This window comes from Octopus bimaculoides, chromosome 1 (genome assembly GCF_046866305.1).
Source record: "Octopus bimaculoides isolate indiv1 chromosome 1, ASM4686630v1, whole genome shotgun sequence".
In the NCBI taxonomy this organism is placed as follows: domain Eukaryota; kingdom Metazoa; phylum Mollusca; class Cephalopoda; order Octopoda; family Octopodidae; genus Octopus; species Octopus bimaculoides.
Genome location: NC_142928.1, coordinates 185,336,849 through 185,353,203, shown reverse-complemented (window position 1 = coordinate 185,353,203; position 16,355 = coordinate 185,336,849). Strand labels below are relative to the sequence as shown.

The window sequence follows — 16,355 nt, the reverse complement described above, 5'->3', positions numbered from 1 at the left end:
TTATACCATGTTTGCTTTGTCACAAGCTCTTTTTATTCTGTTCCAGTTTTCGCTTCTATATCCAGGGCAGGTACCACTGGTTTCATTACATATAATATTATCTAACTTCTTTGTAGCACTCCTGTATGGTCGAACCCTATCTTTCTGATCATATCCAGAGAATTGCATGAAGTCCTGCACATATTTCTTCGTTTCATAGGGTTTGCGGAGTGGGGACACATGGAAATTAACAATACTGATAGTAAGGATAATGAATGTGTGACAAAGCTGAGTTCTTGTGAGCAATGTATTTCAAAGCTATGTGATAGGAGTGGAGGAGCTGCACTCTGTTGTTCAGTCTCGAACCAAAGTGCAGTATCAAGGACAGGGAGTCTATTGTTGGGGTGCCCAGTGGGTTAATTTATAGTTACCTTGATGCTTTGGTAGTTGGAGTTAGCTATTTGCTGGATGCGCTCCATTATCTTCCTTTCAGTTACTAAGAGTTGGTCTTAACTAGGATATTAATGTCATCTACATACCTACTGTAAAGTAAAACAGTTTTGGACTGTTCTGCTAAGGATTGCTTAAGTTTTTCTGTCCCACCAGGTCATGATGAGGCCAGCCATATCTCCAGCTACACTGACACCCATAGCTGCACCTTGAACCTGCATGTATAGTTTCTTGTTAAACTTTACTATGTGATTCTTACACTAGCCCCTATTGCATGTGCAAATCATTCCTTTCACCTGATTGTTGTTTTCAGAGTGTTGGGTGGGTACGGTTCAGACACTCCAGCACTCTGCAGTGTTTTTCTTCACTGCTAAGGTGATGGTGGTCTTCCCCTCTGTGACCTGGTGGGGCAGAATCTACTGAGGTCCTGATTGTCTGAATAGTCACTGTTGTAGCTTAGTCTAAGGAGGAGGCCCGGTTCCCTCATGTTGACTTCACGGAACTCTACTTGACTCTAACAGATTATCTCAGTGCTTTTCTCCACAGCAAAATCCCACTTTCTCAAATGTCTTTTGGTAACAATTAGTGGCTTGTAATCAGTCCAAATATGGACAACCTACAGTCCAAATATGGACAACCTACAGTCCAAATATGGACAACCTACAGTCCAAGTCAGGTTGAGGTCAAGTATACCATTGTATTGGATTTTTGTTGCCAACTGAAGGCAAAAATCCCCAGTTTTTGCAGCTATATTTTGTGGCAAATTGCAACGAGCAGGCTTGGTCATTTAACCTTCCAAATTTGAAAGAGGAGTTAATCTTTGATCTGCAATGTATATTACATGCAAACAATACAAGTATGACTGCTTACCACTTCCAGGATATTCCTATGTGTTTGGCAATAGCTTTGGAAGATAGTAAGACTGTAAATCATGATAAACAAGTTTTTTGTACATTGCCCATTACTGTTGTTGGTTTTGTTTTAGTGAACCCATTGGCCGTGAAACGGGAGTTATGACTACAGACGTTTCTCTTACGTGCCCCTAAATCAAAATAACATCTCTTTGTTGTAAGAAACCTTTCTCACCAACAAAACAACTCTTTGAAAATTTTAGGATTTGGGGCAGGGATTAAAGAAAAAAATCTTCGATACTTTGCATTATCATACTAGATACAATGTGTAGTACACAGATTCACGAGAATTTTCTAAAAATACCCAAAAGATAGAAAAGTCACAACTAATTAAATGGTGGTTTTTGATCAGAACTCTGCCAAATGTTGAAGTATTTTTCTGGGATGGAATAGCTCTCCCACCCTTCATTATTTTATTGCAGTTCACATTCTGAAACCCATTCAAGTCACATTAAAAAAGATAAGAATCTCTCCCCCTTATCCCCTGTATCGTACCTCTCACAAAATTTTGTTTTTGCTTTATTTTCGTGCTTTAAGTCTTTTGTAATTTTCAGAAAAAGTTTGCAAATTTGTGTCCTACACATGGAATTCATACGATTATACAAAAACCCAAAAAGTGTTGGTGCATGATTTAAGGGTTATTTACCTGTTATTTTTAGCTCCTCACAACAACATCATACCACCTCATGTGATTGTCGGTCTGATGCATTGATGTTTTCCAGTCTCTTTTTCCCCATAAACACATAATGGCATATTCCTGGGAATTAAGCCAAAATTTGGGATTGTCTATATTCAAAACTGATATTAAAAAGAAATTCACAAAATTAAATAAAGAATTTTTTTAATTTTTTTATTTTCATAGTCATGTGAAAGCCAGTTTGTAGAATATAAATTGGTAAAAATTGTCTGGAAATTCCCCCCAAAAGTATAAAATGTTATGGTGGGGTTTATATGGCATTCTTAAAGCAGAATTCCTTCCTGTTCCCCACATAATCCCTGCTAGTATTTTCTTTTAGCACCCTTAGTGGGGTGAGACAGTTGGCATGAGCAAGATTTGAACTCAAAACCTATGTGCCTAAGGAGATATTGCATGGCTTCCCCCCCCCCCCATGTTCTAACAATTCTGCCAATTCACTACCCTTACTTCATGATTATGGTAATGGTTTCAAATTTTGGCACAAGGCCAGAAATTTTGGGGAAGTGGGTATGTCAATCACATCAACCCCAGGGCTCAACTAAGTACTTACTTAATCAACCCTGGAAGAATGAAAGGCAAAGTTGACTTTGGGATTTGAACTCTGGATGTTAAGACAAAATGCTGCTAAGCATTTCACCTGGCTGCTAAACAATTTTGTCAGCTTACCACCTTAATAATATTAATGATGAATATTTTTTATTTTTTTTAATGATTCATTTTATATAATTTTTTTTATGTTTCATTTTATATAATTTATTTTTTTTTAATAATGATTCATTTTATATAATTTTTTTAAATAATGATTCATTTTATATAATTTATTTTTTTTTAATAATGATTCATTTTATATAATTTTTTTAAATAATGATTCATTTTATATATTTTTTTTTAATAATGATTCATTTTATATAATTTTTTAATAATGATTCATTTTATATAATTTTTTTTAATGATTCATTTTATGTATTTTTTTTAATAATGATTCATTTTATATAATTTTTTAATAATGATTCATTTTATATATTTTTTTTTTTAATGATTCATTTTATGTAATTTATTTTTTTTTAATAATGATTCATTTTATATAATTTTTTTTTTAATGATTCATTTTATATAATTTATTTTTTTAATAATGATTCATTTTATATTTTTTTTTAATGATTCATTTTATATAATTTATTTTTATTTTATATTGTATAATTATTTCTTTTGTAATAATAATAATTAATGATTCATTTTATATAATTTTTTTTAATGATTCATTTTATGTAATTTATTTTTTTAATAATGATTCATTTTATATAATTTTTTTTTTAAATAATGATTCATTTTATATAATTTTTTTTTTTTTAATAATGATTCATTTTATGTAATTTATTTTTTTTAATAATGATTCATTTTATATTTTTTTTTTAATAATGATTCATTTTATATAATTTTTTTTTTTTTTAATAATGATTCATTTTATATAATTTTTTTTTTTTTTAATAATGATTCATTTTATATAATTTATTTTTATTTTATATTGTATAATTATTTCTTTTGTAATAATAATAATTAATAATTATATAAATAAGTCATGACTCAGTAATATTAGGTCCAACTACATGAAGAATTTCAATATTTCTTTTAAGGTAAAACAAACCCTTCAACTCATTTATAAATTTGATCAAATTTGTGGTCTACTTTGAGAAATAAATATATATTTATTAAAAAAAAAAGGTCTTGTTCAGCTTGTCATTGAAAGTTCTTGTTCTATGTCTACTCATGTGTGTTCTCTTCTTCGTCTTCATCGCCATTGACGCTTGCAATTGCTATTTCATCAATCAATCCAATCCGTTTGCCTAAATCAATAAATTTCAGTTTGACCTCTTGCTGCATCAAGTTGAAACTCATGGCTATCATTGCCAAACCAAACAGAAGATAAATTGTACATATTGCCTGTTTTTCAGCGCTTGACCATGAATCGACATCTGACCCCGGCACGAAATCTCCAAACCCAATTGTACTCAGAGTAACAAAACAAAAATAGGAACCGATTAGGTAATCCCAGTTCTTTTCCCACAGAGAAAACAACACTGCCCCTATAAATATATAACCTGCAATAACAAGAAGGGTTATATACACGGGGACACGGATTTCATGATGTGAACCTCGTGGGCGAAGCTTGATGCCATCATGGCCTTCTGGTTTTTCTTGGAATAGAATATCATTTTCTTCAACAAATGCTGTCTTACTACTTTGAGGTGACATTGTTATTTTACAAGAATCTTCTGCAATTCTCTGAGTCGTGTCACAATCATTTGTTTCTTGGTTTGGTTGCTGCTGTACCGAAACTTGCTTTGATAACCTGAGTTTCTTCCTGATATTTTTACGAGATTTCCATTTCAGAATTCTTTGGCGACCTTTCTTTATTTCTCTCTGGTGTAATTCTTTGTTGATAGAATTTTTCAAGTCGTCTTCAGAACTGCTTTGGGAACTGTCACTATCATCTGTTGATTTCAATAATTCATTGCTTTTTTCAATCAATTCCTCCAGGACCATCTTTGCTTGAAGAAATCGCAGTGTTTGCTTTCGTTTAGTTTTGAGGATATAAATCCTTAAACGTTGCCATTGCTTATAAAGTTGGTAGCAAATATTTTCATAGATGAATTTGAATATTCCTGCCATAAAAGAACCAATTGTTCGCAGACATAGCAAGGTCAACGGGATACCAAATATGGCATAGATGATTGTAACAATGCGGCCCCACATGGTTTTGGGTGCAATGTGACCATATCCTGGAACAAGGAACAAAATAAATTTATGAATTCATTATACAGAAAGAACTTATCATTTGAATCAGTCCATCAACATCGAAATACATTACACAATTGTTTTCTAACTTAAGATATCATCTACATAAAGAGAAGTTGTAGCTTTCAAGGCATGGATCATGTAATTGAATAGTGAAATGGCTGGCTTTCAGAGTGAATCAAAATTGGGTAATACATTCTGTTCACCAGATGCATATCTCAAGTCTATGGTAGTCACCTAAATTCCTGAAATATATTTAGTTTTGTTGTCTTGGGAGGCTCAAAACACCAATAATAACCCTTTTCTGCCATGGGCACAAGGCTTAAAATTTTGGGAGAATGGGGATAGTCGATTACCTCAACCCTAGTACTTGACTGGTTCGTAATTTATTGATAAGGCAAAGTCGACCTTGGCAGTATTTAAACTCAGAACATGGAGGCAGACGGAATGCTAATGATTCTGCCAGCTTGCTGCCTTAATAATAACACCCTGGTTTAACTAGCATGTTAAACAAATGGTCAATTTGTTATTTCATTAGATATTTAACTGATTGACTAACAATAAAGAAGTGATATCAAACCAGTGCATGTGTTTGTTATTGTGTGACCAGTGATGTTCATTTACAATTATCAAATGTCTAGACAAGACTACATGCAAGTGTGTATGTATGTGTATACACACGTACATATATTTATCATCATCAACATCATTTAACGTCTGCTTTCCATGCTAGCATGGGTTGGACAATTTGACTGGCAACTGGCGAAGCGGATGGCTACACTAGACTCCAATCTGATTTGGCAGTTTCTACAGCTGGATGCCTTTCCTAACGCCAACCACTCCGAGAGTGTAGTGGGTGCTTTTTACGTGCCATTGGCACGAGGGCCAGTCCGGCAGTACCAGCAACGGCCATGCTCAAATGGTGCTTTTCATGTGCCACCTGCACAGGAGTCAGCCAATGTTTTGTTCACATGCCACCGGCACAAGTGCCAGTAAGGCGAAGCTGGAAACGATCGCACCCAAATGGTGCTTTTTACATGCCACCGGCACGGGAGTGAGAACGCTGCTCTGGCAGTGATCCAGCTCAGATGATGCTGTTAGCGCTCACACACATGTACATACACACACACACACATGTACATACACACACACACATATACACATGCATGTCCACACGTTGGTTTAATGCTCACTTTTTTCTTCTTTGCATGGGGTGAATGGAATTTTGCCGAGGCAGATTTTCTATGGCTGGATGCCCTTCCTGTCACTAACCCTCACCTCCTTTCAAACAAGATAACATTTCCCCATGACCAAACATCACACACTGCTAAGGTAAGGACATAGTAACACGCACACACACGCTTCTACATGTGCTGAGCACTGTGATATGAGGTGCAACTCACATTCAGTTCCTAAGTGTATCTGTTTCATTTTAATTTCCTCAAGGAAGACATGTCACATGTATCATTCATGTCTGATTACTCATAGATGGGCATCTTTGACCACAAAAGTCAATCAATTGGTTACATTTTTCTCAAAGCCCCTATATCTACATTCTTCTATACACACAGCTGTAGCTGTGTGGTTATGCTAGCATGCAAAACATGCTAAATGATCACACACATATCCTTTCTACTATTTTGACACCGGGACAGCAATTTCGGGGTGCAGTGAGGGACTCATAATGTGAAGACTGACTACTGCTAAGCATTTTGCCCTGAATTTCAGCACAAGGCCTAACGATTTTGAAGGATGTTCTGCTCCGATGGGCACAAGGCCTAACGATTTTGAAGGATGTTCTGCTCCGATGGGCACAAGGCTTGAAATCAACTTATTTTATTGAATGTAAAGACATGAAATACTGCTAGACATTTCATCCGGTGGGCTAATGAGTGTCAGCTCACCGCCTCTTGTCATCATTTAATGGGTATTACTTTGGCGTGTGATCTACAATTTAAAGGGAGATTACTCTAGGTTACTTTTTTTTTGTTTCTTTTCAATTCCTAAAAACCCTTAAGATGTTGGCTAAAGAATTTTACAATGTGATCAGTGATGAGATGAAGGCAGTTTCAATTTTACGAAGAAGTGTTCTTTTAGATGGTGAAGAAAATGTTGCCCCATGTCATTGTTGTGGTGAAGAAATGGGGGTTGAAAAGAAGGTGAAAAGCAGTGAAATTTTGTCAACGTTATGTTGCCAAACTTGTGTGGTCTACATGCTTAGTTTAATTATCGAGATTGAGACATAACCGACTTCACACACTTCTCTTGAGGAATTTTGGAAGGAGCTTCGTGAGACCACTACTGAGACACTTCCGAAAAAAGAAAAGCCATTGGAAAACAGTTTATAGCAGAGACTCCATCTAAGAATATCTGAAGAAGGAATTGTATACCGAAATATCATCAGACTATGGATAACCAAATTACAACAGGTATATAATCTGTTTTTTGTATTATAGTGCATTGTTGTACCATTCAAAACTTTTTATTCTTTACAATTATTATATTGTTTATTCTTGGTTTCTTATTTACGAAGACATAAATGAAACATGATTATATTATTATTATCAGAATAGTAACAATTCTGAAAACGTATTTACAATGCTAAGTATGTACAAAAGAATTTATTAAAAATTTAGAAATTGTTACATTTTAGTTTACTTTTCAAAGTAATCTCCCTTTAAATTGTAGATCACATGCCAAAGTAGCACCATTTAATGTTTGTTTTCCATGTTGGCAAATGTGTGTTTTTGTTTTGGCATCATGATAATTGTAAACGAGTGCAGTTGTTCTTTTTCAGTCTTCCATGAAAAGTATATCTGACTGCAAGGAATTATGACCTTGTATGGAAACAGGTGAAGTTTGGCAGCAGGAAAGGAATTTGTTGCAGAGAATCTGTCTGAGCAAATTTTATCTGACCCATGCCAGCATGGAAAAGTAGGGGTTAAAACGATGATGATTTTCATGTGACCCCAGGACTTATTCTTTGTAAGCCTAGTACTTATTCCATTGGTCTCTTTTGCAGAACCACTAAGTTATGGGGCTGTAAACACACCATCATCAGTTGTCAAGCGATGGTGGGGGGACTGACACACAAACATATACACACACATACATACATATATATATATATACAACAGGCTTCTTTCAGTTTCCGTCTACCAAATCCACTCACAAGGCTTTGGTTGGCCTGAGATAATAGTAGAAGGCACTTGCCCAAGGTGCCATGCAGTGGGACTGAATCCGGAACCGTGTGGCTGGTAAGTAAGCTTCTTATTTCTTTATTGCCCACAAGGGGCTACACACAGAGGGGACAAACAAGGACAGACAAACGGATTAAGTCGATTATATCGACCTCAGTGCATAACTGGTACTTATTTAATCGACCCCGAAAGGATGAAAGGCAAAGTCGACCTCGGCGGAATTTGAACTCAGAACCTAACGGCAGACGAAATACCGCTAAGCATTTCGCCCGGCGTGCTAACGTTTCTTATTTCTTCATTGCCGACAAGGGGCTACACACAGAGGGGACAAACAAGGACAGACAAACGGATTAAGTCGATTATATCGACCCCAGTGCATAACTGGTACTTATTTAATCGACCCCGAAAGGATGAAAGGCAAAGTCAACCTCGGCGGAATTTGAACTCAGAACGTAACGGTAGACGAAATACTGCTAAGCATTTCGCCTGGCGCACTAATGATTCTGCCAGATCACCGCCTTCCCATACAGCCACTCTTGTACCCCTATATATATATATGTGGGTAATGAATGAGGGAGCTATACAATAGCAGGTAATAAGTGTGAGGATTTTCATAAAATTGAATGACTTTAAAAAAGAAAAAAAAATGAAATTAATAATAAAGAATGAATTCTTTCTGATTTTGGTAATAAGACCAGCAAAAACTAAGAGGAAAGAGTTTGCTGATTGTATTGGTCCCAGTATATGAACAGTACTTTACTTTATTGACCCCAAAGGGATAAAGGGTCAAGTTGTAAAAGAAAAAAGAGTTGGAATAAATAAAATTAAAACACCACCAAAAAACATTTACAATGGATGGACAGGTGTTCTAACCTTGTTTGTTGTTACTATAACGTTTTGACTGATGTACTCTCCAGCCTTCATCAGGTGTCCTGGTAGAATTTCGACCCCAACCCTAAGGAATTCTTTCTTGCCGATGTTATTTTTTTTTTTTTCTGTTGATATTATTTCCCAAGTCTCTGCCTGGGATTGAACTCGGAATCTGAGGGTTAGTAGCCCACACTCTTATCCTCTAAGGATTCTGAGTTCAGTCCCAGGCAGGGACTTGGGAAATGATATTAACAGAAAACCTTAACATCAGCAAAAAAGAGTACCTTATAAATGAGAAAGGAGTACCCCCATTAGTCAAAGGGTTGGATTCGAAATTCCACCAGAACTAATGAAAGCTGGAGAGTACATCAGCCGAAACCTGGTAACAATAAACAAGGTAAGGACACCTATCCGTCCATTGTGAATAATGTACATAATTCTTGATCTCAAAAACATAGATTAGTATTATTAAAAAGAACAAATCTCTTACCTATTGTTGTGACAACTGTAACGGAGTACAGTAGTGCGCCTGTATAGGACCACTGCAATTCGAACTCTTCATCGAGACCATTCCACTCTGTTGTGGCTATAAACCGAACAAGTTCTTCCTCAAATTTGACAATATTGTCATATATATATCCAGAATTTGACAAACTGTCATTGTTGGCCCCCTGTTGTGTTGACACGTTAGCCAAGATAGCCCTGTATTTGGAGCGTATGCTGCTCACCTCTTGTCTCAGGTCACGTTCATGTGGGGCTTCCAGTTCCATGAAGATCCATCCTCCAAAGATGTTGTAGGCTACCACGCTACCAGTCAGTCCAACATGAGAGAAGAAAAACATGATGGAAGTCTTTAGACCTTTTAAAAACCATCTCCATATGATGTGAGCTCGTGATACTTTACTGTCCCTCCTGGCTTCTGTTTCATTCTTCTTTGTAACTGAGTGAGACATTTTACAGAATAAAGAACTATGAGCCAACGAATATATATATATATATATATATATATATATATTATGTGAAAGAAAGATGGAGATATGCAGAGGTACTAGGTAAATGAATACTGAATTATGGTAGTAGGAAGCTTGGTATGTGAAAGTGGAGTAGATATGTATGAAATGGTTTTTATATATGTGTGTGTGTGTGTGGAAGGGAAAAGGACAGATGTAGGTAGATAAATAGATATATTGAGAGAGAAATGAGAAATAAGAGATATGTTGCTAGATGGATATATTATATATAACTAAATGGAGATATGTAGATATAGGTATATATATATGTATGTGAGAAAGAGGGCTGTATCCAGATTGGTTTATATATATGTATGCGAGATAGTGTTGTAGCTAGATTTATGTGTGTGTGTGTGTGTGTGTGTGTATATATATATATCTGATGTATTGAGTAAGTAAATGGATGCTGGGTAAAAAGTGTAAGAGAGAAGGATGATTCTGCTAGCAGTGTGGATTCTTGTAATTGAATGTTAATGAGTATTAATTCTCCAGAGACAATAAACAGATAAAATATGAAACCAAATGGTATCTTGGTATCTAAACCACTGGGATGTCTTGTTAGAAGTAATTCGTGTTTTGGTTCTTCTTCTGGAAGTTGTAATTACAGCAGCAGAAAAAGGTCATCTTGTGGGTTTTATCAATGTAAGAGCAGATTATTGTAGGTAGATCGTGTGATGGGATGGGATGGGGCAAGACGTGTAGAGGGGGAAATGAGGATGTATGTATGGGGGATTGTTTAGCCCAAGGTCAGTCCTGATCAAGGAGACATGTGGTCAAAGACATTCCAAACATGCCCATTCTCTTTGTAGACATAGTTATAATTAGGATATTCCATGTAGTTTTTTTTTTTTCCTTAAGGTGGTTGGGTATGTTTTGAGGGGAGATTTCACTGCTATTTCTGATGGTCAAGTGATCATGTATAGGCTCCAGGTTGGTTCGTGATGGTGGTGGTAGTATGGATAGATGTGTGTGTGTCTAAAGTAAAAATGACAAGACAAGCAAGAACTCCACTACCTCACCTGAATGATTATAAACAACATTAGGCTCGACCAACTTATCTACTAAACAGGTAACTGATAAGTCAGACATTTCTTTTTAATAGTGGTGGGGGAGACGTAAGGAAAGGTGGGAGTTAAAAGAGGATGGATGAAGATGAAGAGATAAGTTCCCTAAATATGAAATGCAGAATACATATTTGTGAGTATATGTACAGATATCTATTTGTTTATATATATATATATATATATATATACACACACACACACACATCTGGACATATGCACAGATATCTATGTATGTGTGTGTATATATAGACGTCAGGCATATGTACAGATATATATACACACACACACACATACATATATACATATCTATGCACATACACAGATACTCCTCTCCCTACTACCACTACTTCCACCACAGCTGTACAGTGTAATCTACTGTTACAAAAAGAGAAAGGTAGGGGTGCATTGATTGGTATCTGAAGACAAGTTAAAATGATGTTATGTTGTTTTACTCAGAGCTCCTCTTTTATGTAAGGGCCCACAACATAAGCCTTTTCCCATCCACACCAACAACTGGTCACATTGTATCATTGAACTCTCTACCTTTCACATTACTAATGCCCTTTGGAATGGCATGGACATCACACAATCTCATCCCTACCATAAAACTTCTACTGTTGCATTATCTGTTTTGAATTGCTGTCATTCTAACACAGTGGTTCTAAGTCTGGGTCCATGTTGCCCTTGGAGGTCCGTCAATCATCATCATCATCGATTAACGTCTGTTTTCCATGCTAGCATGGGTTGGACGGTTTAATTGAGGACTGGCAAGTCAGAAGGCTGCACCAGGCTCCAATCTGATCTGGCAAGGTTTCTACAGCTGGATGCCCTTCCTAATGTCAACCACTCTGAGAGAGTAGTGAGTGCTTTTTATATGCCACCAGTATTGGAGCCCATCAGGCAGTACTTCACCTGAAACAAAATCAAGGACATAATTCATTATAAACATTCATTCCCCTAACTTCTAATCTATCCTCCTTGAACAACTTGTCTCTCTCCCACCTTATCCCTCTCCATATTGATATTTTCTATCAAGTGTACCCCCACGCTAACTACATTCACCTCTACCCTCACACTCGTATGATAGTATCCACTCCACCGACTCACTGTCCATGTTCTCCATTATACTCACCTTATATCTTGAGAATTTGCTCTGGCCCTTTATCACAACCTTTTATCTCCTTCCCAGTGCTTGTCCCTCTATCATACCCTTTCAACCCCTGGCATGAAGCCACTTTCCAGTCTCAATTACTACCCCAACTCGTTTTAGTAGCAGGCGCTTTTTTTTTTTTCTGTCTTGCAAGTGGCTTGGCAACCTCACTAGTGCTGGTGGCCTGAAAAAAAATACTCAGCACACACTGTAAGGTAGTTGGCATTGGGAAGGGCATCCAGCCATAGAAACCATTGCAAAGCTGCCATCTCTAAATTTAAGCCATTAAAATCCATGTTACTTGTCTTTTCAGTTAATTTGAATCTGCAGCTATTAATGGAAGTTGCATCTGGAAGATGGGACCAATCAACTGTTTTGTCATCATTGGCTCTCACTTCTGGCATCCACTCAATAAAATTGATCCTTTATTTCCCAACTGGGGTCCATAAAATATTTTGTGTATTGTAGGAATATAAGCAGCTTTTTAAATACAATTCATAATAATATTTAATTATAAAAATATAATAGGATTTAAAAAACAAACAAAAAAAAACATTGAATGGCCATGAGGGGCCAGTAGAGGAAAATAGGAAATAAAGGGGTCCAAGAAGCAAAAAAATGGTGGAAAACCACTGGTTTAAATAGTCTGCTTTTCCATTTATAGTAGCACAAATATTCCACAGAGACTGCATTCTAGTCTTTTTAAAATGGTTGTGGATCAAGATTTGCAGTCCCATGTTTGATTTGGAAGTGCTTCAAGATCACATCCCAACTGCTAGACCTCTCTTCAGCCCCACCAGATACTTCCGTCACAAGACGTTGCCTGTGCCTTCTATTTCTATGCGTTTCAGGTATGTGTTCACACTTGTCCGATTCCATGCCATACTTTGTTTGTGAGCTTTGCCTCTCTCTCAAATTTTGTATTATTTTTTTTTTACCTATTTATATCCTTCCATCCACACACAATTATTTGGCATCATCATCATCGTTTAATGTCTGTTTTCTATGCTGGCATGGGTTGGACGGTTTGACTGAGGTCTGGCAAGCCAGAAGGCTGCACCAGGCTCCAATCTGATCTAGCAATGTTTCTACAGCTGGATGCCCTTCCTAATGCCAACCACTCCGAGAGTGTAGTGGGTGCTTTTTACGTGCCACCAGCACAGGAGCGAACATAACAACTAATATACATCATCGTTTAACCCTTTCATTAGCGTATTTCTGTTGAGATGATCTGTGTTTCTTTTAATTAATTTCGAATATAACAAAGAATTTAGTAAAATAACTTAGTTATCATTAAGCTTGTGTTAGGAACATAAATTGTGACTAAGGTTCGGTGGAAGATTTTAATTCAGAATTTTTGAAAACAAGACATTTGTACTACAGAGCCAGAAGTGTTTTTCCATCTTTTGCATGGGTTAGATGAATACATATTGAGGTATTTACAGTTGGATACCCTTCCTGTCACTAACCCACACCAATTTTTCAAGTAAGAAATTTATCATTATTCTACATATCTTCAAAAGCTCAGTTAGCAGACATCTTTGAAAGCTCAGAGTTGTCACAAAATGTTGGCAAACTTCACCATTTGCAAGGTTCAATTCCACTGCAGGGTATCTTGAGATTATAATATCTTCTATCATCACCTCAGGCTGACTAAACCTTTCCATTCAGGAATCTCATACACCTCAAACTTGGACTGAAATATTTACCTGTATTTGTGGATATAGCCGTAATGGTTTTGATCTAATAATAATCACACAAGTAACAAATCCATTCATGTGTGTCATATTTTGGGGCATAAAAGGCAGCAATCACGCTCGGATGATGCTTTTAACATTCCACTGGCACGGATGCCAGTCAAGCGGCCACGTCAGCAAATTTGATTCCTCCGAAATTGCTGGCTTTGCACTAAAATTTGAAAACGATACTAATTTTGTGCTTGGAACACAACAAAAGGTTCTTATATAAGATTACTTTAGTGGGAAGTCAATATAGTCACGAATTTAATGACCATAAATGCACCAAACAGGGTTCTAATTTGCACCTATGTTATAGTTCTTGAAGTAATAACACAATACTTTCAAAAGTTGTGTTTAGACATTCTTCATGCTGATAGATCAGTTCTCAGAACTCAACATAGAGCCAAAGATAAGAGCAGTGAATGAAATACTTCGCAGCATTCATTTACCTTACTTTGGTGAAGGCGCATGGCTTCGTGGTTGAGGTATTTGGCTCATGATTCTAAGGTCGTGTGTTCAATTCCCTGCAGTGTATTGTGTCCTTCAGCAAGACACTTTATTTCACGTTGCTCCAGTCCATTCAGCTGGTGAAAATGAGTTGTACCTGTAATTGGAAATGGCCACCTTTGTCACATTCTGTGCCATGCGGGATTTCTCTGAGAACATGAAAGGTATGTGTGTCTGTGGAGCACTCAGCCATCTGTATGTCAATTTCACAAGCAAGCTGTGCCGTTAATCAAATCAACTGGAACCCTTCATCATAACCGATAGAGTGCCAGATTTTTTTTACATTGCTTTCAGCTCTAAATCAGTGTCTGACAGCCACAAAAACTACCAAGAGCTTTTTGGTTCATTCAAAAATCACATACCCCCCACCCCCACTTTTTGTCATGAGAGGTTATGGCCTGGACTCCTCCAAATAGATGCATAACATATCGCTTAGTCAATTGTACCATCATTTACTCCACAAATGTTTTGTCAATGGTGCACTTCCCCATATCACATTTCAACTTAACTGTAATATATATATATATATAGGTGCAGGCATGACTGTGTGGTTAAGAAGCTTGCTTCTCAGTCACATGGTAGATGGAAACTGAAAAGAGCCTGTCATGTTTCTCTCTTTGTTTCTTTCGGTGTTCCTTTCTGTTACACTAATACATCTGTTTGTTTTCTATACTACCTGTCTTCATCTGTTGTTTTTTTGTGAATTTTCCCTATATATATATATCTATCCTCACCCATACAAGCACAGTTCTCTCTCTTGCACACATCTGATACCTCTTATGCCTAATTTTTCTCCCAAGATGCTGTCAAACATGCACTGACATTGCACATCCAGCAAAGTATACTAGCTTCATTTCTTTCAAGCGTATGCATGTCCTCGGTTGTCATAGCCCATGTTTCACTGCTAGGTAGCACAGCAGTTCACACACAGGCATCATACAATCCGCCTTTCACTCTGGGGGAGATGCCCCTTGTTCTAAGCAAAGGTAGATTTCTGAACTTTGCCCAGCCTAATCTTATTCTCACAGCTATGCTATCAGAGCATCCACCTCCACTACTAACTTGATCGCCTAGACAACGGAAGCTATCTACTACTAGCTTACACCCCTGGCAGATGATGGTGTCTATTTTCTGTACATTTTTGGTGTTTATTGTACAAAAGCTATTTTTCCTGTTAACCTCCCTCTGATATTGCTGCACCTTTTATGTGTTCAAAGCTTACACTAGGTGCATCTTATGGAGTTTCTACCTGCACCTCTTCTACAGATTGAGCAGGGCTATCTACCTGAAGGAATTTGTGATTTGTCTGCCTTCCTACTTACTAAGAGTGGTTTTTGTCAGGTTAACTCTAAGGCCCTTCGATTCTAGACCTTGCTTCCATACCTGGACCGTCTCTAGTTCTGGTAGAGAATCAGCTAGCTATAAGAGCAAGGTCATTAGCATAAAGGAGCTCCCAGCCTGTCTCAAATTCCTGTTATTTCCTGGAGGACTATGATGAACAAGATGGAGCTGAGCCCCTATGTCTACCCTGAATTCTTCACTGTACTCATTGCCAACCCTCACCTTACTGATAGCGTCCCTATACAGCTCTAACCAGTCACTTGTATCTTCCCAGTTTCCGCATTGACCACTCGATAAGGGAACTCTTTCAAAGCTTTCGCCAAGTACAGGTGTTTAGTTTTGGCTAGGTATTTCTCCTGCTGCTGCTTTACCAGAAATATAGCATCACTGGTGTTTCTCACTGGCACAAAACCAAACACTAGTGTTCTTTTAGTTTCCATCTGCCAATTCCACTGTGGATTTGGTAGACAGAAACTGTTTCTGTTTTATCCTTACTATTGCAGTCAACTTCACTCTTAATCCCATTCTGGGGTTCATGCAAGTAACAATTTTAGTCGTATATTAGTGTCAATGTATCTACCTAGCTCATTCATTGTACTAACATTGAGGGTGTGTGATGAACTCCCAGAGTGTCCTTGTAA

At 37.0% G+C, this 16,355-nt stretch overlaps 1 protein-coding gene across 1 annotated transcript; it reads right to left on the bottom strand.

Moving 5' to 3' along the window:
• Positions 1 to 3,470: 3,470 nt before the first annotated feature.
• LOC106879321 (potassium channel subfamily K member 18) lies at positions 3,471 to 16,334 on the bottom strand. Its single transcript, XM_014928827.3, has 2 exons — positions 9,394 to 16,334; positions 3,471 to 4,817 (listed from the first exon to the last, which is right to left on the bottom strand). Exons 1-2 carry the CDS (start codon positions 9,854 to 9,856, stop codon positions 3,799 to 3,801), a joined length of 1,482 nt encoding a protein of 493 aa, XP_014784313.2. The 5' UTR covers positions 9,857 to 16,334; the 3' UTR covers positions 3,471 to 3,798.
• Between the last annotated feature and the right edge of the window lie 21 nt (positions 16,335 to 16,355).